Here is a 26,848-nt window from a genome sequence, read left to right on the forward strand (position 1 = left end):
GATCCCTCTGCTGCTGTGTTGAGGCCAGATCGTGGGCAGCAGGAGAAGAAGCAGGGGGACCAGCCTATTGTGAAAATCCACACGGAAAAAACTGGTGCCTGGACCAGGGCATTAGGCGTGGAAGAGATGTGAATGTCAGCAGGTGATGTTGTGAAGGGAGAGCTGATAGGGTTCACTGGTGACTGGATGTGAGCTCGAGGGAAGGAGAGAAGGCCAGGATGAATCCGATGATGTGGCCTGACCCGGGCAGGTTTGGACAGGGCAGAAGTGGGGAACTAAGAGTTTCGTTTTGGACACGTTAAATGTAAAAAGCCTGTTAGACACCCTAAAGAGATGTTCAAAAGACAGCTTTGAGTCTGGAGATGGAAAATGGGGGTTCTAAGTCTGGGAGACTTGGGTTCCTATGGCAACTGACTAAACAAAGGCAAAGGGCATGTAAGGTGGGAAGATGCCTGAAAGTGCCTCTTGAGGACGGTGAGGCCAGGAATGGGGTGAGGGCCTGTGGGTCTTGCCAGCAGCCTGCAGGGCTCAGGGGCCCCTCTCCACCCCAGACTCATCTTTAAAACTAGAATAATAATGGCCTTATGGGGCCATGATGTGCCTCAGAGAGCCAGGTCCCGCGTGGGACTTGGAACTGTTGTAACTACGACCATCACCACCATTGTCAATGGGGGCAGTTGTTTGTGGGGACTGAGTGACCACGGTGGGGATCTGGGAGGGGTGTCTGGTTTCTCCAGGGGCTTTAATACTTGGGTGGTTTCTCAGGGATACAGGAAACGATGGAGGCAGGAGGATGCATCAAAGGACCCTTGTGGCCCTGGCATCTTTGCAGTCTGGTGGATGTTTGCAAGTTGACTTGACCTTGGGTGGTGGCCTTGAGGTTGATGGCTCTGTCCTGGGGGACGGCAGTGGGGAGCCCTGACATGTAGTTCCCTCGTCCGACTTCCCCTCCAGTGTGTGTGTTCCACGTGGCCAAGGGCTTCATGGAACCCTGGGGCCCATCACAGGGCTGGGACAGGGAGGCACACAGCTCAGGTTTATTCAGGGGATGAAGAAGGACAAGCGCCCCCAGAGGCCCTGCTGGCTTAGCTCCTGGTGCCCTGTAGCCCGAGTTTGCAGAGCATCCCCTCTGAGTCTACGGCCCAGGAAGGCTGGCCCCTACCTGCTGTGGCTGGAAGCAGCTGGTGGCTTGAGAAGTAGCGTGGAGGCCCGGAAGATGGGTGCCCCCGGCTGGGGCCTGGCAGACTGAGGGCTTCCTGATCCCCATTTCTGGAGCCCAGAGCTCTGGAGTTTTGGGTGGATGTGGTATATCAGGTAGACGGGGAGAACTTTGCAGGGTATGGCCTCAGTCAAGTTCTGTACCACTGGGTGCAGATGGGCCTGAATCCCCCTGCAGACTAAGGGCAACTGAATCCATTCATTCATCTAACAAGTGTTTATGAGACTGACCACACGCCAGACACTGTTATAGGTGCTGGGAGATAGCAATGAGCAAAACAGACAAAACTCCCTACCCTGGTGGACCTGACCTTCTAGCAGGAGAGACGGACAATACCTAACAGTATGATTAAGAACTAGAGCAGACAGTGCTTTGTGACCACCTGGAGGGGTGGGATAGGGAGGGTGGGAGGGAGACGCAAGAGGGAGGGGATATGGGGATATATGTATACATATAGCTGATTCACTTTGTTACACAGCAGAAACTAACACAACATTGTAAAGCAATTATACTCCAGTAAAGATGTTAAAAACAAACAAGCAAACAAACAAAAAAGAATCAGAGTAGAGTGGCAAGGATAAGGAGAGTGTGGGAGAAGGTGGGACAAGGTGTAGCATTAAATAGAGTGATGGGCGGGGGGTGCTCACTGAGAAGGTGACATTTAAGCAGAGCCCTGAAGAAGGTAAAGGAGTGAGCCTTGTGGATATCTCGGGGAAGAGCATTTTATGCAGAGGAAACGGCCAGTGCAAAGGCCCTGAGGCAGGACAGCCTGGCAGCTTCATGGAACATCAGGAAGGTCAGTGTGGCTTGAGCAGAGTGAGTGAGGACTGAGCCTAATGGGGAAGAGGAGGTTCCTAGGAGGTGGCAGAGGGCATATCAGGAGGGCCTTTGTATGCCATTGTGAGGACTTTGCTGTGTGTGATGCGAACCGTTGCTTTCGAGCATAAGAACAACGTGATCCGCTCTGAGTGGGGGACAGACTGGAGCGGACACAGGTGGGCTTAGGAAGCTGCCCAGCGCTCTAGGTGGGTGCAGGGGTGGCAGTGGAGGAGGTGAGAGGTGGTCTCGAATGGATTTCTTGTTGGGTTAGAGAATTTGGAAGCATAAAAGCAGGAAGCTTTGGGGGAGGGGGGGGATTGAGGATGTCCAGAGGTTTTCAGTCTCTGCTCTCTGGAGCCTCAGGGGCCGCGGTGGGAGTGGAAGGGTTAAACACCGTGGCTCGGCACCACCCCCGGCCCCCTTTTGTCCTTCTTCTGTCTGGGGTTTCACGCGAGGTCCACTGAAAGGGCTCTGCCACTAAAACAGAGCTCAACAGCCACTGCTCTGCTCCAAGCCCTTCATGTTGCAGAGGGGGAGACTGAGGCCTGGGGACGACGTGTCCAGGGTGGGTCACATGGGAATCAGTGGAGAGCTGGAATGGAGCCCTGGGGCCCAACCAGGTTGGTCTCCTGGCCAGTGGCCCCCTCCCCCCCCCCCGCCACTCCCCACTCCAGCTGTTAGGGGGTGCTGTTGCATAGCCGGGTAGCCCCAGCCCACTACCCCGCTGGTCTCTCTCCTGAGCCCCCGGATGCTCTCCTCTCTCCTTTCTATCAGTGATGTGCCCAAGGGTGCTGAGACCTTCAGGGTCTCTGGGAGCTCCGGGGTGGAGGTCTTCACGGTCTACAACACAGCACAGGTGACAGAGCCCATAGACAAGGCCCACTGGCCCCTGGATGCTGGCGTGGATGTGATCATATCTGTGGACGCAGCCAGTAAGGCTTTAAACGATCTCAAGGTAAGAGGCTACTTCCCCACAGAAGGTAAGAGTCCCCCACAAAGCATACCCCGTTCACACATCACCCCCACTCAACCAAACCCCACAAGGCTTTGCCACCCACGTCCACGCGACACATCCTAATGCAACTCAACAGACACCCAAACATGCAAACCCACCCCAGTGCCCCAACGTCACACGCACACATACACGAACGCTCCCGTAAAAGCACAGCCTTCCTGCTCGCCCCCTCAAATTCACAAACGCCCCCTTTAACACAGCTCCACGCAGACCCCAAGCAAGCCCCCAACTCCTGTGCAGACAGGAGTCCTCGGCAGCACCCATACACACCTGCACGCACGTGGACACAGGTACATACCAGGGTGTGTGTGTCCCACCTAAGGAAGCAGGAAGCCTTCTCTCTCACAGATGGTACCCTTCTCACTCACCCTCAGGCACCCACCACACCCACAGTGACCCCTGATTCATTGATTCAGCCTTTTCTCCAACGACACCAAAAAGGTGGGGACTGTGCAGCTGTTGAGAGTAGGGGCCCTGGAGCTCAAATCCTACTCTGAGCCCCATCTACTGGGGTCATCCTGGGGGCCCACTGAGATGGCCCGGGTCGAGCCCTGGCCATGGGTTCTAGGGCATGGGGAAAGCTCTGTGAGCTTGGGCTGCTACTATGGGGTGGGGGTGGGGGGGTGGTCATTGTTCCCATTTTACAGACGAAGAAACAGAGGCTTAGAGAGTTTGAATAACTTGCCTGTCCCTAGTGACAGCTGTCCCTTCCCTCATTCTTTCTCTCTGACATCCCCATGGATTCCTGAGGGTCCAGCTGCTCCCTCTGGGATCCTCCCGCACCCCATCTGGCCCTCCTTGCCCCTCAGCTCAGCCCTGGGAGCTGAGGAGGCATCCACAGCCTCTCCAGCTGGAGAAGGGGGCTCTGGATCCAAGCCGGGAGCCCGTGGGCCTTGGGCCTTCAGCAGCAGGGAGTAGCTGGGCCCCCCATGCCTCCCTTGCCTCTAAGCAGGGCCGCCGGAGTGTCCCCTCACTCCCCCTGTCACAGCCATCTCTGAAGGGGCGGCCGTGCTGGCTTAAGGTTGACCATGTCCCCGCAGGTGAACGTCTCCTACTTCGGGCAGCAGAAGAACAGTGCCTTGGGCCACAGTGTGCTCTACCTCACTGGCGCCGGTAAGTCCCACCTCCCTGGCTCTCCGTACATCCACCCCTCCATGCTGGCTGCTTGAGGATCTTAGGGGAGCCCCCAAGTGCAAGGCCCATGGACATCTTCCTCCCCCATCGAGGAGCTTGGCTTCTTCAGAGGCGGTTCATCCACTCTAGAGCCTCAGGGGTGGAGTCGCAGCCATACTTAGGGCCATAAGAATCTGGAAACTGCACTGCCCGTGGGTCACCAGCTAGACCCACAATAGGCCTCCTTCATCCAGAGTCTGCCTATCACACTCACTGGAACTTCAAGACATCACTAAACCATGGAGAGCCACATGCTACCTTCGGCCAGACCCCGGCAGCTGGCCCTGTGAACCGCAGAACCAGCACCTAGAACCTCAGGCCTGATCCCGACCTCCAGAGTCAGGGCCCCCAAGAGCTAGCAATTCAGCCCACATAGATGAGTCAAAAATTCAAGAGCCAAAGCCTTGGGTCCCTCCAATGCCCAGAACCACAGGGGGCTGCCACAAGAGCCTCTCAGGTGTTGGGTGTGGTCCCCAGAACAGGGCTTCCTGGTTCTCAAGGGCTTGTGGAGGGGCCGAAGCTTGCCCCGACCTGGACGTTATGGTGCGAGGGTGGGACCGGGGAGCCCTGGTAGTCCCTCTACATCTCTTTGCAGACATCTCCCTCGACGTCGACACGGGCCGCACGGGCAAGGTGAAGAGGAGCCAAGGCGACAAGGTGGGACTCTCCTGGTTACCCCAAGATGGCAGAGTTGACAGGCAAACCTGGGGGTGGTCCTGGGGTGGAGTGGGCTCTTCCTCCAGAAGGGTGATGGATTCCTAGGGTCTGTGGTATCCAGCAGTATAGGGAAGCCATCTGAGGACTCCCAAATCAGCATGAATGGGCCTTAACTTACACTGTGTGATCAACATGCTGTGTGACTCCTGGAAAACAGCTTACCCTCTCTGGGTCTCTCTTGTGCCACCTTAGAACTGGGATTGGTTCTTTTTCTTGAGGCCTTTTCTATTTCCTGGGCTGTATTTGGACCCCCAGGCATGGTACGTGACTTGTCAAGTGACTGACAGATCCTGAAGAGTGAGGACGAAGATGAGGTGGGCTCAAGGCATTACCCCACCAGATGTATCTGAAAGCCATCCTGGGAGGGTAGAAGATATGATTTTCAGGGAAAGACCCCAGAGAGGAAGCCTGAATCATATATAAGACTTTGTGGACAAGATGGGGTAGGGCTGCCACGGATGGCTGTGCAGGTTGTTCACTGCACAAGGTTGCTTGGGCAAGGTGGTGGGTGGGGCCTATGATATAAATCATGTCTTGGGCCGTGTACAGAGAAGCATCTACCCAGAGGGGTGAACAAGAGTGCCATATAAGTTAGCAGTGGTCCTGTAAGGTCCCCCAGATCCAAGTTTGAATCCCATCTATGTGACTTGGGGTTCACACCCCAGAACCTCTTTTCCCTCTTCTGTGAAATGGGGAAAATAAGCCCTGCCTTGCAGAGTCTAGTGGGGATAAAGTAGAAGCACGTCAGGAAGGGGACTTCCCTGGTGGTCCAGTGGGTAAGACTCTGCACTCCCAATGCAGGGGGCCTGGGGTTCCAAACCTGGTCGGGGAACTAGATCCCACATGCATGCCGCAACTAAGAGTCCACATGTCGCAAATAAAAAGTATGTATGCTGCAACTAAAGATCCCACATGCCACAACAAAGATCCTGTGTGCCGCAACTAAGACCCAGCACAGCCAAAATAAATAAGCAAATAAATTAAAAGAAAAAAAAAGAAGCACATCAGGAAGAGCTTTGATCACAGAGGCAGGGTTCCAGCCATCTTCCCCACCTCTCAGCTCAGACTATCTTGCAGGGCCTGCAGGATCTCAAGTGAAAGTCAGAGAAAACTGTGGGACAGGCCCCAGGAGAGGACTGGGATGGGGAGAGTCTCCCAGGAATTCTCCAGCCCCATCAATGTCAGGGCGAGGCAATCTTAGTCTGCTGGCAGGACCAAAGCTCAGCAGACTGGCAAAGGCCATTTCTGGGTTTGGCGCCATCACCCTTCCTCTTCCAGTGTGATGGCTGGGAGGAGCTGTTGTTCAAGTTGTTCACTGCACAAGCGTGGAGTGGCTCTGGGTGTAGGGACCTGGAACTCCATTCCCCAAATCTATGATCCCTCTATAAATCTTTAAGCAAACCCAGAATACAGAAGTCTCCAAGTTAACAAAGCAGACAGCTCTAGCCATGTCCAGAACCCCTTCCCAGAGACCCCTGGGTCCCACTGACCCTAAGGCCTCTTGCTTTGCCACAGAAAACCTGGCGCTGGGGCCCTGAGGGCTATGGGGCTGTCCTGCTGGTAAACTGTGACCGGGATAGTCTCAAGTCCAGGGGGATCGACCTCGCCAACACTCAGCTGACATCACTGGATGGTGAGCACGAGAAGGGGTGTATGGGGTCGTCCAGGGTGATGGTGTGGGATGGAGCAGGATTGTCTCATGGGCACCACTCTCTCCAGACCTGCAGGACATGGCCCCAATGGTGCTGAGCTGCGATGGCCCTGATGAGCTCTTTGACAGCCACAAGCTGGTCTTGAACGTGCCGCTTTCTGATTCCAGGAGAGTGGGGGTCTTCTGCGCTAGGGGTGAGTGGCCTGGAGGGGTCTCTTCCCTCCCTGCTCCATCTTCTGCTTCCCAAACCATTCTTCTCTTATCCACCTCTCTCCCTCCTTCCATCATCATTTTGTAACTCTCACTACCACTTACAAACAGCCACTCCATCAGGACACGACATATCGCCCAAGAAAGAGGTTCCCAAACTAGACCCATTTTATAGAGGGGAAAACTGAGGCTCAGACATGTGAATTCACTGCCCTAAGGTCACACAACCAGTTGGGGATGGAGCAAGCATTCAAAGCCAGTCTCTTGGGCACCAAAGCCCCTCTTCTTTCCACTACCCTTGCCCTTTCTCCCGAGCCCATCCTTCCTCTGGTCGGTTAGCATGGAATGAGTTCTCGATGTAAAACAAGCACTGTCCAGGCTGGGTAGGGTGGAGGCAGGGACTAGCAAAGCTGAGACCCAGGCCTGCCTTCAGAATCCAGTTGTTCTGACAGTTTATTAATCAACGTCTGTGGATTAAAAAAAAAAACAAAAAACCCCCCAGCAAAAACACTAACCCTTAACCCTGAGGTGCCCTTACATTTTCATAAATCACAAGAGACCTCTCCTGCCCCTTCCTTCTTCCGCTTCATCCTCCTCTGTTCAAACTGACTCAGAACTTGTCCCAGCTAAATGAGCCTGGCAGGGACCAGAATGTTCCAATGGTGGAATGTTACCCAGGAGTCCGGCTTGGAAACACTTTCTGTGATACCAGAACATAAGCAAAGTCTCCGTAAGTGAGCTGAGAATATTTCATGCTGTAAGAGCGTGCCAGGGTGGTGCTTCCCAGACAACCCTCAGGGGAGGGGAAAAAGCGACGGGCCAGAACTACTAGGTGCCAGGCGATTTTTTAAAAAAATTGAGATGAAATTCACATAACATAAAATTAACCATTTTATTTTATTTACTTTATTTTTTTATAAATTTATTTATTTTTGGCTGCATTGGGTCTTTGTTGAGGGGCGCGGGCTTTCTCTAGTTGCGGCGAGCGGGGGCTACTCTTCGTTGTGGTGAGTGGGCTTCTCATTGCGGTGGCTTCTCTTGTTGCAGAGCACGGGCTCTAGGCACGTGGGCTTCAGTATTTGTGGCACGTGGGCTCAGTACTTGTGGCACACAGGCTCTAGAGCACGGGCTCAGTAGCTGTGGTGCACAGGCATAGTTGCTCCACGGCGTGTGGGATCTTCCCAGACCAGGCAGGGCCCAAACCTGTGTCCCCTGCATTGGCAGGCGGATTCTTAACCTCTGCACCACCAGGGGAGTCCCCAGATTAACCATTTTAAAGTGAACAATTCAGTGACATTGAGTACATTCTCAATGTTGGGTAACTACCACAAAATTTCTAGCTCTAAGACATTTTCATCACCCCCAAATAAAAGCCTGTACTTATTAGCAGTCACTCCCCAACCCCCAACCCCCAGCCCTAGGCAACAGCTAATCTGCTTTCTGTCCCTAGGGATGTACCTATTCTGTGCATCTCGTACAAATGGAATGATATGATATGAGGCCTTTTGTGTCGGGCTTCTTTCACTTAGTATAATGTCAAGGTTCATCTGTGCTGTAGCATGTATCAATACTTCATTCCTTTTTATGGATGAATAATATGCCAGCATATGGACATACTACATTTTGTTTATCCATTCATCCGTTGATGGACATTTAGGTTGTTTTCACCTTTTGTGCCAGCTGCTTTTACTTCCTTATCTAGTTTAAAGCTTACACTGACCGCATGAGAAACATAATATTAGCCCATTTTACAGATGAGGACCTGAGGCTCAGAGAGGTTGAGTCATTGAGCTGAGGTCACACAGCTTGCACATGGCAGAGCTGGAGAGGAGTCCAAGTAGATCTAACACAAAGGTGGTTCTGCCTCTACATTCCTGGCCTCGGGTTTCCTGTCCTCGCATCCTCGCAGCCCCACACCCCTGTCCCAGCACTGGGCCCCCAGTGCTGACTCTGGTTCCCCCTAGGTGGGAATTCTCTCTCAGACTACAAGCAGGTGCTGGGGCCCTGGCATCTGTCCTACGAAGTGGAGCGGCATCCGGGGGAGCGGAAGATCAGCTTCTACGTGGAGGGGCTCACCTTTCCCGACGCTCATTTCTTGGGGCTGGTCTCTCTCAGCGTCAGCCTGGTGGACACCAAGGTATGTATGGCGCTGGGGGCTGTGATAGGGGATGAAGGGCTTCAGGGACCAGGTTGGAGGCTCCAGGGCTGGGAGACTGGGGGCTGCTGGGTCTTGAAGCCTGATGGGGCTCCCTGCAGGGCCCACTGAGTCCTCATTTTCCCCCCAGACCCTGCCTGAGGTGCCCCACTTCACAGACACCGTGACCTTCCGCATGGCCCCCTGGATCATGACCCCCAACACCCAAAGCCCCCTGGAGCTGTATGTGTGCAGGTGAGGCCTCGCCCCTCCTGCAGCTCTCCCACCGTCTCTGGACTCACAGAGATAGGAACAGAACGCCGTACCAGGCTTGGCCCTGCACTCATACTGGACGGATCCATTGCGGGCACCCATGGACACAAGCTGGGAATAGGAGAGCGGCAGGCTGGCTTGGGCCTGTCAGCCCTACCTGCTCTGAGCAGCTAAGGCCCTGGCTGAGGTCAATGGCTCAAGTCCAGCACACCTGCCCTACCCTGTCCTGCATGTAGCAGCCCCAGAACATCCAGGATTTATTCCAGGCAGTGGGGCCAGGCCCCGTTCAGACTGATGGCAGCTGCAGGAGACCCAGCCTTGCTCAGATGTGGGTGTACTCCTGGGCCTGCAGAGAACCTGGGACCCAGACTCCAAAATCCTCTGTGAGCCCTGCCCCAACCTGGGTCCCTGGTCCTTCTGCCATCTCTCAGAATCCTTGTCAGGCCCCTTGATGGGCAGGTGAGCCTGGATTGGCAAGGCTACTCCGGGCCTCTGCATCAGAGGTTGGACCACTGGAAAGGGCCATAGATGACTTGGAACATAAGTCAAAAGGCCAGGAAGAGTGTGGCCAAACAGGTTTGCTCTGCTGAGCTGGGCCCAGGTGTTCAGAAGGGAACTCTTTCTTTCTGTTTGCTCACTAACCCCACCCTGACTCCTTTGTTTAGGCCAGTTGTGAGAAACAGGAGGAGATGGGGCTACCTGCCCCCTCACTACCACTTTAACCAGTGAGATTCAGTCCCCAGTCACCTTCTCCAGGACTTTGGTGCCCTGCCTTTGGGCTCCACAGCCCCGGGCTTGTCCCTCCCCTTGCACCTGCCACCTGATGTGATCTGGGGACATTATTTGTCTCTGTCATTAGCCCATGAGTCTCTCTAGTGCAGAGACTGGGTTTGAACTCCTGTGCCCAGGGGCCACACGGGGCCTAGCACAGACCGCATCAAGGCCACCCCATCCATCCCCTGCCTCCTGGCCCTGAGGCCAAGGCCACAGTCAGCGGTCATTATTTCGCTCCCCTCTCCCTGTGTTTCGCAGTGTTGTAGACTCCCATGGCTCAAATGAGAAGTTTCTGAAAGACATGTCTGACCTGGCGTCGAAAGCCAACTGCAAGCTGATCGTCTGCCCTTGGATTGAGAATCGGAATGACCGCTGGATCCAGGTGGGTGCGGGAGCAATCCGGGAGAGGAGGGCAGCCCGGGAGGCCTGAACCCCGTCCTTTACACTGGCTTTGGGAAAGCTGGCTTGCGCAGACTTCTACCGGCCTCCGTTTCCCTAGAGAAGCCAGGCCGGCCTGGGTGCCAGGACTTAGGGTGGGGGACATGCAGTCTAGAGGAACGCCCCCCCCCCCGCCACTGCCTGCATCGCCCCAGTCTCTCCTGCTTCCCTCCAAGTGCTCTGGTCCCAGGCAGAGTCCTCCTCTGGCTGCGGCCCTGAGAGGCCTCACTCCACCTCTGTTCCCTGGCCTCTGCACCCTCCAGGTCTTGGGGAAGATCCACTGTCCTGCCCTGCCCCGCCCCGGGCCTGGGGGGATTAACCCATTCTTAATACTATACTGAGGCAGTCACTGTGGTCTTTTTCTCTCCCCTCCCAGGATGAGATGGAGTTTGGCTACATCGAGGCTCCTCACAAATCCTTCCCAGTGGTCTTTGACTCCCCCCGAAACAGAAACCTGAAGTATTTCCCTTATAAGAGTATCCTGGTATGCGGCAAAGGGCAGAGTGGGGAAACCGTGGCTGGCTCCTCCTATAGGATTCTCCAGTCAGTCTTGCCTGGTCCTAGTCCTTTAGGGGCTACAAAAGGACACAGGTGGTGGGTTCTGGCAAATGGGGAGTTAGTGGGAGGTTTGGGAGGAATATGTAAATGAAATGCAAATCTCACGCAAATCACCCCTGTTCTGGGAGGGACAGGCCAGCGAAGTCCTCCTTGGGGTCCTTTCTCTCCCCAAAGGGGGAGTGAACAAAGGAGTCAGCTCTGGGGAAACCAAACTGCCTTTTGAGGGCAACGCACCCTTAGTGAGCCCTCATGGCTCTTGCTTTTGTGAGCCAGGTCCTCTCTTCAGGTAACGAATGTTTTCTGAACACCTACTGTGTGCCAGGCACAATGCTGCTTCTATACACGGGAGGGTGACAGGAGCCACTCCAGCAACCGTGTCCCAAGTTCCAGGCCCTCCCTCCTAGCTTTACACAGTTGCTCATTTAATCCACGTGGACTCCTGTGGATAAGTATGGATATCCATACTCCTATGGATATTATTATTCCCTCTTTACTGAGGCTCAGAGAGGGTAAGCAACTTACCCAAGGCCACACAGCTAGTTAGCAGTGGCTTCAAAACCAGAGGGGCTGCCTCCACGGCCCCTGAACTTTACCGCTAGGCTAACCCCCCTTTTGAGGTGGGTCGGGTCCCAGAACTCACATCTCTGCCTGTTTACTGACCCCTGTCCCCCACCTCCAGGACAATGCCAGGGTCTGGTGGGGGATATGATGGGGAAGGTCCAGGAACTCATGGGCACACAGAGCAGGGACATTTACCCCAGCCTGGAGGGATCAAGGAAGAGTCCCTGGGGAGGTGACAGTGAGCTCTGTGGGGTGAGTCTGCATCAACAAAGGGCCTGACCCCAAGCCCTGGGCTTGACCTGGCCAGCGCCTTTTCCACTGTTCTCTGCTCTGTCTTTATCATTTCCTTCCTTCTACTTTCTTTAGGTTTAATTAGCCGTTCTTTTCTTAGCTGGAAACGGAAGCTAAGATTTTTCAACCCTTTCTCTTCTTAATATATGTGTTTAGAGCTGCGGCAATTCCCTAGAAGTGCAACTTTACTGGCATCCCCTCAAGTTTTAACGTGCTGTGTGGTTTTTACCTTTCACTTCAAAATACTGTGTAACCTCCCCATTGATTTCTTCTTTGACCCATGGGTTCTTTAGAAGTATGTTGCCTCATTTCCAAACATTCAGGGATTTTCTAGTTATTGTTCTGTTATTGGCTTCGGCTTTAACAGCACAATGCTCAGGGCACCGGGAGGATGTGTGAAAAGTGAATAGCGGTTGTTTTTCAGGGAGTGGGATTCCCCCGGGAGCACCCCTCGCTCCCCTACCCCAAGAGCTGTCTCTTCCTTTTCTAACTGACCCCTCCTTCTGGGGGTGGGGGGCTCTCGACGGTTTTCCCTCAGGGTCCCGACTTTGGATATGTAACCCGGGAAATCCCGTTCGCTGGTGTCTCTGGCCTTGACTCCTTCGGCAACCTGGACGTCAGCCCGCCCGTCACAGTGGAGGGCAAGGAGTACCCCCTGGGCCGAATCCTCTTTGGCAGCAGCTTTCCCAAGTGAGAAGCCAGGGTAGGAGGGTGGTGGAGGTCACGGGGGGGCCCGGGGGACCCAAGGCAGCATCCACTCTCCAACCCCCCCTGCCTCCACCGCAAACACAATTCTCCAGTCTGAAAAATGGTCTTAAGTTCCTGCGTGGAATCCTAGAATAGAGCCCTAGAATCATAGGTTGGAAAGATCACAGAATCTTAGGAAAAAACAAACTATTGGCCCATGGTCTTTTGCCCTGCCTAGTATTTTATGAGCATAATTCGTCACCAACATTAAATATACATATATCAGGAGACTTCATGTAAAAAGCCAGATTTCTGACTTCTTTTGAAACATCAGAAGAGCGGGAAGGTCATGTGTAATCCAGGGCAGAAGTAGGAGATGGATCCGTTGACCTCTCCAGGGAGGAAATCAAAACAGCTGTTGTCCTAGCAACAGCTAGAAAGGGTACAGCCGTCACCACGAGGCTGCAGGTCAGGATACCAGGGTGACAGAGGTAACTTGACAGGTCCTACCCTGGACAGCTGTCATCTAGCAGGAAACAAGGTATTTAGGGTTTAGGGCTCAGACAGATGACAGCACCTGCTAAATCTCCCGAGTGGGTCCCCACCCAGCCTGTGGGCAGTCGAAGAATGGGGTGTGTAGCACAGGGGTCCTAGTGCGATCCCCTGCTTCCTGCCTAAAGATGAAGCCCACCCCAGGCCCTGGAGGTTGCCTTCCGGTTTGTGTGGGGTTGGCATGGAGCCCAGGCGTGCCCCAGCTTGTGTCCCCAAGCCCTGGCTATCTGGTCTTGGGCCCAGAGGCAGCCAGACAGTCCTGGGAAGGTTACCCAGGCTCAAGTGGTGACCTTGGTGGCCTCACGGCTCTGGATCAGGTGAGGTGAGACTTCCTGGCACCAACCCCAGGCATGAAGCCGGGTGCCCAGGCTGGGTGCCCGGGGCTGAGGTTGGCCAGGACAAGAGGAGTGCACTCACCTTGCTGCTGACTCATGTGCAGAACTACTCTGGGGCTGGATCCTGCCCACAGCTCTGGGAGCAGAAGGGCCTTGAGACCTCTGGGCGGTCATTCTGTGCTTCCGGGAGGAATGAGCACAAGCTTTGAAAACTAATGGATTTGGGTTCGAGTCCTGCCTCTGCCACTTATTGGCCACATGATTTGGGGTACATCACCTAACTAATGCCTACCACAGGGCCTGGAACATAGTAGGTGCTTGATTAATTCATTTAGAAATATTTATCGCATGCCTACCATGTGCCAGGCACTGTTGAAGGTACTAGGGATACATCAGGTGGCAAAGATACATTATTAAATGGGCAAATTATTTTATACGTCATCCCTCAGTGTCCTCCTCAGTGAAATGGGCTTATAAAAAAATCCCTGTCCTAGCTATATAATACCCGTTACTGGGGATAAAAGATTCACATTAACCAACTTCTGAATGCTTGGGTATTGTTTAGCTGGACCCCTGGCAGTGGATGTGCCTTGAAGTAGGTTGGAACTCAATGGATAAAAGTTATTGATCACCTACATGCCATGAACATGGTGCTTTACCCAGGTTACCTCCATTAATTCTTACAACAGCCCTATGAGGTTGAGATGACTATTATCCCCATTTTACAGATGAGGAAGTTGAGGCTTAGATAAATGAAGTGAATGCACTAATTCATGCATTCATTTATCAATTCAATAAATATTTATTGAGACTTCCTATATGCCAGGTTCGGGGCCCCATGCTGGGGATAAAAGAAATGTTCTGGAAAATCCCAGGCTCAGAGCAAGGACCCCGGATGGGAACGTGTGGGGGGTCACTAGCAGAGCTGGGCGTCACTCCATTGGCTATTGTGTTGAAAACCAGGAACAAAGCTCTTGGTGGACAGATGGAACCCTGAGGCTCAGGGAGGGGCAGCTACTGCCTAGGACCACACAGCAAGTTAGGGGAATAGTCAGAATTCATATCTCCTCCTTGGACCCCGAATTAAAATTTAACATCCAGGCTGCTGTCCTGTGTTCCTGTCTTGGCTTCTGACCTTAGCAGTGAACAAAACAACCTACATACATCCTAGCAGAGAGAAACAGACAATAAGCAAACATAATAAATAAGTAAATCATCTAGTATGTTAGGTAAAAGAAGTGTTGGTGAGAGGCTGACATTTCCCTGAAGGAAATGAGACAGTTAAAGATGTGGCTATTTGGGAGGAGAATGTGCAAGGGAGTGGAAACAACTAGTGCAAAGGCCCTGAGGCAGGAGTGTGCTGGAGACATTAGAGGAACAGCAAGGAGGCCAGTGGGGCTGGAGCAGAGTGAACAAGGGGGTGTGGGGGGATGAGGTCAGAGAGCTTGGTCCGGCAGAGTTCAGATCATGACATGGACCTGTTATTTTTACGTACATAATAGGGTTATCATGGGGATTAAACAAGACACCCAGTGTGAGGAGCCTCAGGCAGGCGCACAGCAGGTGCTCAGCAAATGGCTCCTCTGTTCCCTACTATCTTGGGTTCTCCAAGCTCTGCTCCCCACATTTAAAACGATCTTGGAACAATTCTGCCTCCTGGTGGCAGCTTTGATGTGACTCAGAGACCAGGTCTGATGCTTCTCAAGGCTGGAGTCATCTGGTGCATTCCCCTGCCTCCAGGCAGAGGGTTGCAGAGTCCCAAGGAGGGACTTAAAATAACAGAAATTAAAATATTAAATATTATATTAAAATAAACAGAAATACAAGAAAAATATTTTCCGCATTCCCATCCCCTGAAACAAATCAGTGTTGTCTTGTGTCACTGCCTGTTGGGTCTCCCTTCTAGTTTCGTTGAGGACGTATTCAAGTTATATAGACTGTGGACTCTTACACAGCTGTTCAAAAGCCTTAATATCATTCACAAATATTTTTGAGCATCTATTCTATAAGAGGTGCTGGGGATACAGCAGTGAACCTAGAGAAAAATCCCAGCCCTCCTGGAGCTTACATTCTAGTGGGCTGCCAGGCAATAAACAAGATATCAAGTATGCCAAATAGTACCAAATGCTGTAAAGAAGAATAAAGCTGGGAAAGGAGTTGAGGGGTTGTTGTTATTTCCAAAGTCCACATAGAGAAAGAGGTGACATTTGAGTTAAACCTGAAGAAAGTGAGGGACATGGGGAGTGGGCAACAATTCCCACACTTTGGGAAACACTGGACTAAGCAGGGTGGGGGGTGGCTTGCCAGGTCCCAGTCATGTTTTGAACAAAAAGCTTGGTGCCTTGGGTAAAGAGTCAACCTCTCTAAGTCCCAGGAATTGAGATGAGGGTCTTCAGTTCCCTTTGGCAGATGGAGGGCTCTCATTTGACTCTCTTTTGCAAGAAGGGGTGGCAGGACCTTTCTGGCCTTGGGGAGGATGCTTTAAGGTGAGGGAGGGACAGACTCTCTTGGGCGATACTCAGGATGGACAGCGAGTTCCTGGGAGCACCTGGGCGCTGGGGCCAGGAAGCAGGGACCAAAGAAGACCCATTCAGAGGGTTGACAGTGGGCAGGGAGGTGCTCGGGAAGTGCCTGCAGGGAAGCAGCACACAACAGGCACGAGGTGACCCTGCTCTTTCCCTCCCTGGCCAGGTCTGGCGGGCAGCAAATGGCCAAGGTGGTGCGCGACTTCCTGAAGGCCCAGCAGGTGCAGGCGCCCGTGGAGCTCTACTCTGACTGGCTCTACGTGGGCCACGTGGACGAGTTCCTGAGCTTTGTGCCCACCTCCGACCAGAAGGTACATCCCCTCTCCTCCTGCCTGAGCTACCTCTGCCCCTCCCTATCCTGATGGGTCAGGATAAGGCAAAGCCACCTGAAACTAGCTCACCACCTCTGTCCATAGAGAACTTGGAGTCAGGGTACCCTCTGGGCCAGGTGGTGTTAATCAGGGGGGGCTTCCTGGAGGAGGTCAGAGCCCAGGTCAGGAGGGAACTCGTTCGCTCACTTCTCATACACTCATTCTCACAATTACTGGGTGTTTGCTCTGATCCAGACCTCTCAGTCAAGACCCAGGACTGACACTGGTGATAACTAGTAACATTTACTGAGCACCTGTGAGATGTATGTGTTTTAATGCATTTAATCCTCTAGCAACCCCATGAGGTGGGTACTATTATCATTTCCTCCATTTTATTTTATTTTATTTTTTTTTTAAAATTTATTTATTTGTGGCTGTGTTGGGTCTTCGTTTCTGTGCGAGGGCTTTCTCTAGCTGCAGTGAGCGGGGGCCACTCTTCATCGCGGTGCGCGGGCCTCTTATTATCGTGGCCTCTCTTGTTGCGGAGCACAGGCTCCAGACGTGCAGGCTCAGTAATTGTGGCTCACGGGCCTAGTTGCTCCGCGGCATGTGGGATCTTCCCAGACCAGGGCTCGAACCCGTGTCCCCTGCATTAGCAGGCAGAGTGTCAACCACTGTGCCACCAGGGAAGCCCCATTTCCTCCATTTTATAAATAAGGAAAACGAGGCTCAGAAGGGCAATTAACTAGTAGGGTAAAATTCAGACCAAGATGGTGGGCTCGGGACCAGCATGTTAACCACTCACTGCCTTGCAGAGGTGATCAGGGAGGGTACAGCCCGCAGGGAGCAGGCAGCCTGGGAGGGGAGGCCTCCCAGTGACCAGTGGTTGAGCTCCCTGGTGTACAAAGTGGGGAAGGGCTTCCAGGAAAAGAGAAGGTCATGGACAAAGGCCTGCAGGTGTGAACCGGCTTGGAGGATTGGGGGGAGTACAGACAGTCCTTTGTGGCTGGTGGGGGGGATTGAGGGGGGGGGGTGCCATGTGCAGTCTGGCCTCTGAACTCAGGCCCCTCCTGAGTTTGGGGTTTCCTGCATCAGGGGAGAACCTGTCCACTGAGCTGCTCTCCCATCCTCTGTGCCAGGGCTTCCGGCTGCTCCTGGCCAGCCCCAGCGCTTGCCTCGAACTGTTCCAAGAGAAGAAGGAGGAGGGCTACGGGGAGGCGGCCCAGTTTGACGGTGAGTGCCAGTGAGCCCATCACCCTGCCAGACCATGCCCTCTCGTTGCCAGCCCTGGGCGCCATTGATGCCTGTCACGGCTGCGCTCTGTTTACAGGCCATTCGTCTGCCAGCTGTCAGCTCAGAGTCCATCACTGATTTTCCCAACACCCTCATATGGGAGCAAAGGATGAGGGCTCTCCCTTTCCTGGGCCAGGGATGGAAGCCTGGGTGGCCTCCTCCTTACACTGGGCTGTTCCTGGCCACACCCCAGGGGAAGAAAGGAACAGGAAGCCATGAGCCTTCCCACGTGCCTGTCCGTGCATGCACTTTCATGCTCTTGCCCAATCAGATCGTTCACCCCCTTCTCCTCATCCCTTTTCATGGAGGAGAAAACTGAGGCTCAGAGAGGGGAAGCGGCTTGCCCAGGGCTAAGCAGCAGGGAGCAGCAGGGCCAGGGGCTCAAGAGAGGGAGGGGTGAGAAGCCAGGAGGGTGGTCAGGGCCCCTCTGTGAACCTTCCTCGGGGAATCGACAGACCCTCCAAGGGCCTGGTTGGCCCCGTTGAGCACCTCCCCCTTCCCCACCAGGGATCTCAGTGTTCTCACCTGAGGAATGGAGCATTGGAAGGGATGTGGCATAGCCTTCAGCAAAGATAGACCTGGATTCAGATCCTGGTCTTGCCACTTGCTGGCTATGAGATCAAGGATGTGTTCTGAACCTCTCAGTGCCTCCATTTCCTCTTCTCTGAATGCGGGGTGATAACTAACCTGACCTAGCATTGTTTTAGAGATCAATAATAAATATAATAGGAGGCCCAGAGCATAGTCGGTGTTCAATAACGGTAGCTCTTCTGTACTTTTTAGGCTCTGAGCTCAGGCATCCCTTCCTAAGGAGTTTATAATCCATCACCAGGATTTACTTGCAGCCAGAGCTTGGTCCCATCAGAGTTTCCAGTCTCTGGCTTTCTCTGTCCTTGCTTTAGACCCTGGCGCTGAGGTGGGAGAAAAATCCTGGCCCGGATTCTGCAGCCCAGGCTTGAGGTGGCCCCAGGCAGTACTCCCTGAGCAGGCTGTGGTCTTCTTTCTCTTGCAGGGTTAAAGCGCCAGGCGAAGAGAAGCATTAATGAGATGCTGGAAGACAGACGTCTCAGGAATGACAACCTCCATGTACAGGTGAGGGGGTGGGGGTGAAGCAGCCCCAGGAACTGCCGTGGTGGGGGTGAGGGGTTCAGCCCTGGGCCTCTGATTCTCCTGGGGGCTGCTGAGACCTGTGGGTTGGGTAGGGCCTCTGCTCTTGGGAAACCCACAGTCTGATGGAAGAGACACAGCTGTGCCAGTCCAGTGGGGGAGATCTTGCCCCCATTCTGGGGAAATGATGGGTTTCAGCGGAAGTAGAATTGAGTTCCCCAAGAAATCTGGGGAGATGGGAGAGATGTGGTGGGGAAATGGGGCCCTGTAGGGGTGAGGGCTGGGGTGGGTGGGAATCAGGGTGACCTGGTGAGGACATGGGGTGGAAGGAGGTCCCAGGAAGGGGCAGGGCTAATGCCTGCCACGTGCCTGGTGTAGGCCTGGCATGGAGTCCTGCTCAGTAGATGGGAGGAGGCCCCATGCTTCTCCCCAGTGGCGCCCGACACCTTTCCTCCTAAACAGCTGAGCTGGGCAGGAGCGTAAGCCCGGCTGTGGCTGGGACAGTGTGTGGTGACGGCAAGCACTTTTGCAACCAGAAGCTGCCTGGATCCAAACCCCAGGTCCACTACTTCCTAGCTCTGTCCCCTTGGGCAGGTCACTTGAGCCTCAGTTTCCCCATTTGCGGTAGCAATGGCACAAAGCTGTTGTGAGGATCAAACAAGCTAAAGGGTGCAGAGGGCACCTACGTGTCGGGTGCACAGAGCCCGACACGTAGCAGGCTCTCAGAAACGTTGGATCCTTCCTGGCTCCCTGGGTGCCTGTGTCCCTCCTCCCGCCCCCCCAAGAAATGCATCGACTGGAACCGGGAGGTGCTGAAGCGGGAGCTGGGCCTGACGGAGCGGGACATTGTGGACATCCCCCAGCTCTTCTTCCTGAAGGATTCCTATGCAGAAGCCTTCTTCCCCGACATGGTGAGAGTGTGGAGGGAGGACAGGTCATTTCCATCCTTGGTGCTGGGCGGGGTCCTGCTGGGCGGTCAGTTGGGGGTCCAGAGGAGAAGCCGTCCCTATCCAGGGGCAGAGTGGCAAGGAGGCTGGGACGGGCCCTGCGGACCTCGCCAGTGTTTGTTTTTTGGGGCAGATATAGAAAATCTCCATCGGTAGTTCCCAACCAGGGTGATTTCTTCCCCCACCCCGCCGCAGGCACTTTGATTGCCACACGAGGAGGGTGCTACTGGCATCTAGTGGGTGGAGGTCACGGATGCTGCTAAACATCCTACAGGGCACAGGGCAGCCCCACAACTAAGGGCTTTCCCCTCCCCCCCAAAGTGGAACATGGAAGCGTGGTTCGGTTCCAAGTTTTCAAGCTTTCGCTTCTGGGTCTCAGCTGCCTGTTCGGCTCCCCAGGCTGGCACCCCACTGTCTGCTCCCCAGAGGGATCCTGAGTTGGGCAGGCGTGGCAGGTGGCAGCTGCCACCCTGGCTGTCATTAACTCAGGCACCTGACAAGCAGATGAGCAGATGTGATCTCACCAATGTGGCCCCTGGGAGGGGTCTGAGCGGTGCTATTGGCACAGCCCTGCCCATAGTGCCCAGTAACCCCTTGGGAAAGGATGTTGGGGCATGGGCAGCAGTGAGGGGTGGTTCCCTAGGATGGGAGACCCTCCCTCTTCAGCCTGGGGCCTTTACTCGAATCCCTGTCATTGGACCAGCCAGTGAATCCTGGGGTCCTGATTGGAGGCCAGTGTATAGGGTCGGGCTTCCCCGCCAGGGTCGCATTCACTCCTGACCCCTCGCTGTGAGGCCCCTGCAGAGACCTCGTAGTCAGGGCTTCACAACCTTGGTTCTACCGATATTTGGGGCTAAAGAATCTTTTGCTCTGGGGGTTGTCCTGTGCATCGTAGGATGGTTGCAAAATGCCCTGGAGGCAAGATCGCCCTGGTTGAGAACCACTGCTCTAGCGCGGTGCTGTCAGAACTTTCTCGGGTGATGGAAATGTTCTACATCTGTGCAGTATGACGTGGCTGCCGCCACACGTGGCTACTGAGCGCTTCAAATGTGGCCAGCGTGACTGAGGAACGGAAGTTTTGCTTTCATTTTAATGAAAGTAAAAAGCAGCCACATGTGGCAGATGGCTACCGTATCAGACAGTGAAACTCTACGGGGTGACCTGCCTCTGGTTCTGGCTGAGCGTGGGGGAAGGCCCATGACCGTGGTCAGCCCTGGGCTGTGGCCTTGCCCTCCCCTGCTGGGAGCCCCTCCCCACCACACAGCCCTCCGTGGGAATCTCCCAGCTTCAGTCCAGGCCCAGCTAGAGGATCCCAGCATGTTCTCACTGGAGGGCCCTTAGGGAACACTCAGTTAACCCCTCGTTTGTCAGAAGGGGAAAGAGGCCCTCGGAGGAGAGTGGTTGACTTGCCCGAGGTCTCCAGCGAGCAAATGGGCCGACCTCCAGTCTCCTGAGTCCTCATCTAGGAGGAAGCAGAGCCAGGCGGGCAATGGTCCCGACTACCGCTCCCTGTTCCTCTCCCTGCCCTTTGTCCCTCTGTGTGCCCCACTCCCACCCCCCATGTTCTGGCCCATTAGTGGGCAACCAAGCAGGTCAGGGCCAAGGCCATGTGACAGACCCCCACGGGACCCTCCAGCTCCATGTTGGTCCCAGCTGCGGACGGCCCTGCGGGGCAGACTTGAGGGTGAGGGGCTGGGGCGTGGAGAGTGTAAGGGCAGCCCACCCTACACTGCGATGACCCAGCGAGTCAGAGTGTCCCCTCTGAACACCAAGGACATCTCCTCTGGCCATCCACTGGGCCAGAAGTTACCTCTAAGGAGCCTCCATACCCTGCACTGGGCAGACTTCCCTTCCCTGGTGTTAGGGCCCCCTGCCAGGTCCCCCAGCCGGGGAAGCAGAAGTGCCATTGGAGATAAACCCAGGTGCCCCCAAGGGCTCCCAGCCCCTTGCCCCAACTCCTTAGCGCCCCAGGCAGCCACAGTGCTACACTCTGGCAGCGTAGAAAGAGCACGAGTTTTGGCATGAGTCAGACCTGAGTCAAATTTCAGTCTCCCTGTTCTCTGGCTGTGTGGCCTTAATTATATTACTTAACCGGTCCAAGCTATGGCCTCGGAGGGAGGCTGTGAGGTTTACGGATGCTATATCTGGCACGTAGAAGATGCTCAATAAACGGTAACAATTATCAGGCCTTCCAGGAACGGTTGAGCTTGGTGTGTACTGCACAAATAAATGCACCACACCTGTGACATTCACACCGTGGACCTTGTAGATGGATACATTTGCTGTACAAGTTTTTGGCAGATAACGGTAAAATCTTGTTCTAACAAAGTCATTATAATCTACTTTTCTGATAGGTGGAGGAAAGTGTTGGAGGAAGGGGTGACTTTTATTTATATGAAGTTACCATGTATGTTACTGGCAGCCCTGCCTGTTATAAATCCTCTCTTCCAACTACGGATCTACGTCTTTTCTGCTTCCATAGACCTTAGTCCTTGAGCGAGTGCCAGCCTTAGGGGCCGGAGATGCTGGCAAAGACGGGACAGGCCCTGGGGATGGGTCTGCCAGAGCCAGAACCCAGAAGGGGCCCCAGGTGTAGCGCATCCCCAGCTAACCGGGTCTCTTTCTTGCCTTGTCGCTTCTACAGGTGAACATGGTGGTCTTAGGCAAGTACCTGGGCATCCCCAAACCCTTCGGGCCCATAATCAACGGCAGCTGCTGTCTGGAGGAGAAGGTGCGGTCCCTTTTGGAGCCCCTGGGCCTCTACTGTATCTTCATCGATGACTACTTGTCCTACCACAAGCTGCTTGGAGAGATCCACTGCGGCACCAACGTGCGCCGGAAGCCCTTTCCCTTCAAGTGGTGGCACATGGTGCCCTGAGCCTGCTCCCCACACGCCATCCTCTCTCCCCACCTGCCAGGGAATCCCGCCAGGATAAGGAACCTCCACCTGGCCTCCATCCTCTTGGGGGAGCCTTGGACGCTTCCCCCTGTGTGCTCACAAGTGTGCTGGTCACCGTGGGTACCAGGATACAGGGATGGACACCGCACATCCTCACCTCTGGCGTGGCCTGCCAGCTCAAGAAGGACTGCTCTCACTCTTCCCTCCCCTCTTCCCCATCCACAACTCCCAGAGGTTCTGGAAAAGATCAACAGCCTTAGCACATGCAAGGATGGCAGCGTGTGGCCTCAGCAGTTGCCCCAATTTGAGTTGCCCCTCCTCTGTTCTGACATTCCCTTCGTGTTTGCACCAGGAATGGGGCTCACAGGGCCTGGGGCCTGGGGTGAGGGCCCTGGGTCTAGGCCACCGGTGGCTCTTGTAAGACCAGGAAGGGGGATTTGGGGCCCCCTTTTTCCTTTTCTGGCTATCTTCTCCTTCAGGGGGCCCCCATGCTGTGATCTCCTAGCACCCCTCAGCCATATTTATGTAGGCAAATAAGGACAGGAAAACTCAGCGTCTGATGGCCTGTTTCTTTTTTTTTTTTAAACATCTTCATTGGAGTATAATTGCTTTACTGTTTTAAAAAGAAAAAGCAACAAAACCCCTTTAATACCTGACTCCCTCCTCAGAAGGGTGCTTGTCACCTGTTTGGAAAGCCTTTAATTACGCATGCTGGCTGCCTCCGCCTCACAAACGCTGAGAGGCCAGAGTGAGGCCCGAGGAGGGCACACGGAGGAAGGCTGGGCAGCAGGGGGAGGAGGCCAGGATGGCAGAGGAGGCTGAGGCACGGGGATAAAACCTGTGACCTGGCCCCTGCGCCCTAGGCCTCCCAGGCTTTAAGTGTCGGACTCTGGATGTGATGGGGTCTGGCTGTTCCAGATGCAGCAAGGAGAGGGGGCCCAGATGTTAGAAGAGGGTGGTGGTGGGGGGTCATTAGGTTATCTTTGAGGGTGGGGTTTAATTTCCTTTAATAGTCGTTAATTATCCCCCTTTCTTCTGCCGGCAGTGGGAGGGAAGGCTCGCCCAGTCTCTCTCAGCAACTCAGAGACCCTGCATGTAGCTTGGGTTTCACCTGTGAGTAAAGCCCCGTGGCAGGCCTGTGTCCCCTCCCATAGAAGGCAAGGCAGAGCTGCCATGGGAATTTAATAGCCTGGCCCCAGGTGAGGTCACCGGGACATGCACAGGCAAGCTGGCTTGGCCGGTGCAGGGCGAGAGGTGGCCCCTGCCCCAGATAAGCATGGGCAGGAGGGAACCAGCCTGCCTTCCTCTCCCACAGCCTCTGGGGCCATCTCAGTGGCTCTCAGCCCCTGGGCCTCTACCTTCTGGGTTTTCTCCCTGGCTCCTGGTGAGATTTAGATTGAGCCATCTACCCTTAAACTCTTTTAGCTGTGGAACACTTAGCCATCAGAGGCTACCACGGAGACCCAGCATGTGAAACTGATGAAAACGGAACTGCTCTGGTTTAAGGTGGCGGGGGTGGTGTACGAGGATCCTCCCCTTCCAGAAGGTTCTGTGGAACCCCATTTGCAAGCCCCTGGTCCAGCCCGTGCACTTTCTGCTCATAAGCATGGTGCCCCTTAGGCTGAGCCAGGAGGAGAAGGAATCTCTTCGGCAGCCGGGGTTCCCCGGGGAAAGCGCTGCGGGTGGGAGGGGAGTGGGCATTGCAGAGAGATGGGGATGGTGGCACTGAATGCGGGGAGTGGCACTGAGTGCGGGGAGCTCTGGAATTGCTGCTGGGCTGTTTGGGGGGTGCGTTGCTGATGTTCCCTCTGAGAATGTTCCAGGTGACTGGTCACCTCCTTTCGGATTAATAAAAATGTCAACATGCATTTCTTCAAGCGGCTGCCTCCTTAGCTTCTGTTCGTTGGGCCGTGGGGAGGAGGGGAGGGAAGGGGGGGAGAGGTGCTCTCAGTTCCACCCGCTATGCTACCAGCTCCTTGGCTCAACTTCCACTGGCCATGGGCAGCTCCTACCCAGCTGGGAGAGCCCCTAGGGCCAGTGCCAGGCAGGCAGGCTGACGCAGCAGGATGGCTGGCACACGCCCATTGCCGTGAGGCTGCCTGCCCTGCTGAGATGGCTATCGGGGAGGGTGGGTCCTATCTCTTCATCCCTCTCCCTTCCCTGGGCTATCTCCTCCATCTCTCAGAGGGCAGGCAGGCTGGGCCCTATTGGCAGAGTGGGAGAGTCCCCAGCAGGACTGGTGCCCAGGGCCACAGGCCAATATAATTCCCTTGCATTCCTGCCTCTAAAGCTACTAAGCTACCCAGCCTCAGTGGTCTGATTTCAGGGACCTGAAATTATCACCCCTCTCATCCTACATACTTGGTGCTGCCTCAGATTGCTCCCCTGACACTCACTCACTCACTCATTCACTTTATTTTAGATTTGTTGTAGACTAAGAGGCAAAAAGTTGCTGCCCATCAGTCGTGGACACTTTAGTCTGAATGAACCACCGATCTCTTTCTAAAAGCTGGCATGTAGTAATTGGGGAGAAGTGAAAGCATGAGTCTGCTTCCAAAGGGAGATCCAGGGCTCTGAGCTGGAGGCTATCCTGTCGCCATCACAGTGGGCCAGTGCCCAGAGGAATGCCCCTGCTTCTGTATCTGTTCCCCAGCTGTGCCCACAAAACAGGCTATGGAGCCTGCCTGGGGCTTCCTCCTGAACGCTGACTCTTACCCAGAGCTGAGTCAGCCCCCGAGCCGTTTTACAGCCAAAAAAGTGAAGCTGTCCCTGGGCCCAGCAGCCCAGCAGCTCTCCTTGAGAAGAACATCCTTACCAGAACCTGGGATATAGGGGTGCCAGTCTTAGAGTCTTGCTGAGATCCTTGAACTGGTGTGAATGCACTAGCTGGGGACTCTGGGGAGCAGATCTTGGTCCCCACCCTGCCTAAGATTGTCAGCATCACCGGGGAGGAGGGAGGGAACCTCTATTCAGCACCTTCTGAGCCTTGCTGGATAGGGTGTGTCCCACCATTATCTCTGCCAGGGCTGGTGCTTAGCCACATTTTCTACGGATGAGGATGCCTAGGCTCCAAGAGAGGGGACATAACCCCCAAGGCCACACAGCCAGTGCCTGGTGGAGCCTGGGTCCAAACCCGAGACCCCTCTCCCCAGAGCCCTCGCTCCTTCCGTTTCAGGTGGCCGAATGCCCCCTCTGGGTTCAGTTTCCCCACCTATCGAGTGAGCCTTCCTACTCTGACATTCTAAGCTCCTCCTGGCCAGAGAGGGTTTTCACCCTTATCACTAACTCCTTCCAGAGGCTTTTGGCATCTAACAATAATAACAATAACAACATCCATAATATAATACTGATCTCCGCACTAGAGATCCACCCACGTTTTCCCCTTTAACCCTCATAACAACCATTTTTTCAGATACCAAAAGTGAGGCACAGAGCAATTAAGTGACTTGTCCCTGGTCACCCAGTCAGGATGTAATTGAGGCAGGGCTGAAATCCAGTCCTGCCTGTAAAATCCATGCTCTTAAGAAAAAAGTTGGTGTTCCTCAAAGTGCCTCAAAATTGTAAAAAAAAAAAAAAAAGACTCCAGACGCTAGGCTGCTTATCAAATTGGAGGCTGGGCCTGGGAATCTGCGTTTTCATCAGTTCCTCCATCAGGGTAGAGAAACTCCCCACTAAAGCAATGATCTCTGAAAATGCAGAAAAAGGGGTGAAGAGGCTGACTGTGGACAGCAAGGAAGGTCCCCTGGTCCATACCCTGCATCTCTGCACGCCCCCCAGGGCCCTGGTGCCTTGGCCAGGTACTTACTCGCTTCCCTTAAAGTGAGAAATTAACTCTCTCTGCGCCTGGTTGGGAGCAACAGGTTCATATGCAAATATTGGGTTCCTTCCAGCCAATCCTGAGCTCTTGGCTCTGGGAAGGGGCTGGGCTTCCAGGACTGGAGCCAATGAATTAGCATCTTGGGCTGGAAGGGAAAGGCCAAGGGCTTTTAAACCACATGCCAGGGGTTTTGTGGCCCAAGCCCAGCCCAAGGCTAGCATGTCTCTGCAGAGGATCGTGCGAGTGTCCCTGGGGCATCCCACCAGTACCGTGTGTGTGGCTGGCGTGGAGACCCTCGTGGACATTTATGGGTAAGAGCCAGAAGCCTGGGGGTTTGCAGGCCCCTGGTGCTGACCTCTTGGGCTCTCCCTGCAAGCTGTGTGGGGCTTCCTCAAGGCTCAGGCCTGACTTGGCTGCCCTCTCCTGAGCCTTGGCCTTGGCATAGCTGCCAATCATGGAAGCTTGGGTCCTCGTCTTTCTCAGCCAGGCTTCTTAAAGAACCCCCGCTAGGGGGTGTTAAGTGTGGGAGACTGAATGGGGGT

The 26,848-nt window shown here is 54.4% G+C and overlaps 2 protein-coding genes across 3 annotated transcripts in view; both read left to right on the forward strand.

The window, feature by feature from the left end:
- LOC118904070 (protein-arginine deiminase type-1-like) overlaps nt 1-24,367 on the forward strand; it is a 38,057-nt gene extending 13,690 nt beyond the window's left edge. The window contains exons 2-16 of one of the 2 annotated variants that reach the window (XM_036869778.1): nt 2,813-2,993; nt 4,094-4,166; nt 4,822-4,883; nt 6,459-6,576; nt 6,663-6,788; nt 8,769-8,941; nt 9,090-9,193; nt 10,244-10,367; nt 10,800-10,907; nt 12,372-12,523; nt 16,099-16,243; nt 17,383-17,476; nt 18,549-18,628; nt 19,429-19,554; nt 22,235-24,367. In XM_036869778.1, coding sequence (XP_036725673.1) covers nt 2,813-2,993; nt 4,094-4,166; nt 4,822-4,883; nt 6,459-6,576; nt 6,663-6,788; nt 8,769-8,941; nt 9,090-9,193; nt 10,244-10,367; nt 10,800-10,907; nt 12,372-12,523; nt 16,099-16,243; nt 17,383-17,476; nt 18,549-18,628; nt 19,429-19,554; nt 22,235-22,468 — 1,900 coding nt within the window. In that variant the 3' untranslated portion in view covers nt 22,469-24,367. The remainder of the gene's footprint in view (nt 1-2,812; nt 2,994-4,093; nt 4,167-4,821; nt 4,884-6,458; nt 6,577-6,662; nt 6,789-8,768; nt 8,942-9,089; nt 9,194-10,243; nt 10,368-10,799; nt 10,908-12,371; nt 12,524-16,098; nt 16,244-17,382; nt 17,477-18,548; nt 18,629-19,428; nt 19,555-22,234) is intronic. The other variant, XM_036869788.1, reaches the window with a different exon arrangement.
- Nucleotides 24,368-26,525: 2,158 nt separating this feature from the next.
- Nucleotides 26,526-26,848, forward strand: part of LOC118881857 (protein-arginine deiminase type-4-like) — a 38,243-nt gene continuing 37,920 nt past the window's right edge. Inside the window, 1 exon segment of the mRNA XM_036827150.1 lies at nt 26,526-26,617. Within this exon segment, the coding sequence (XP_036683045.1) occupies nt 26,526-26,617 (92 nt within the window).

Source organism: Balaenoptera musculus, chromosome 1 (assembly GCF_009873245.2).
Source record: "Balaenoptera musculus isolate JJ_BM4_2016_0621 chromosome 1, mBalMus1.pri.v3, whole genome shotgun sequence".
Lineage (NCBI taxonomy): Eukaryota > Metazoa > Chordata > Mammalia > Artiodactyla > Balaenopteridae > Balaenoptera > Balaenoptera musculus.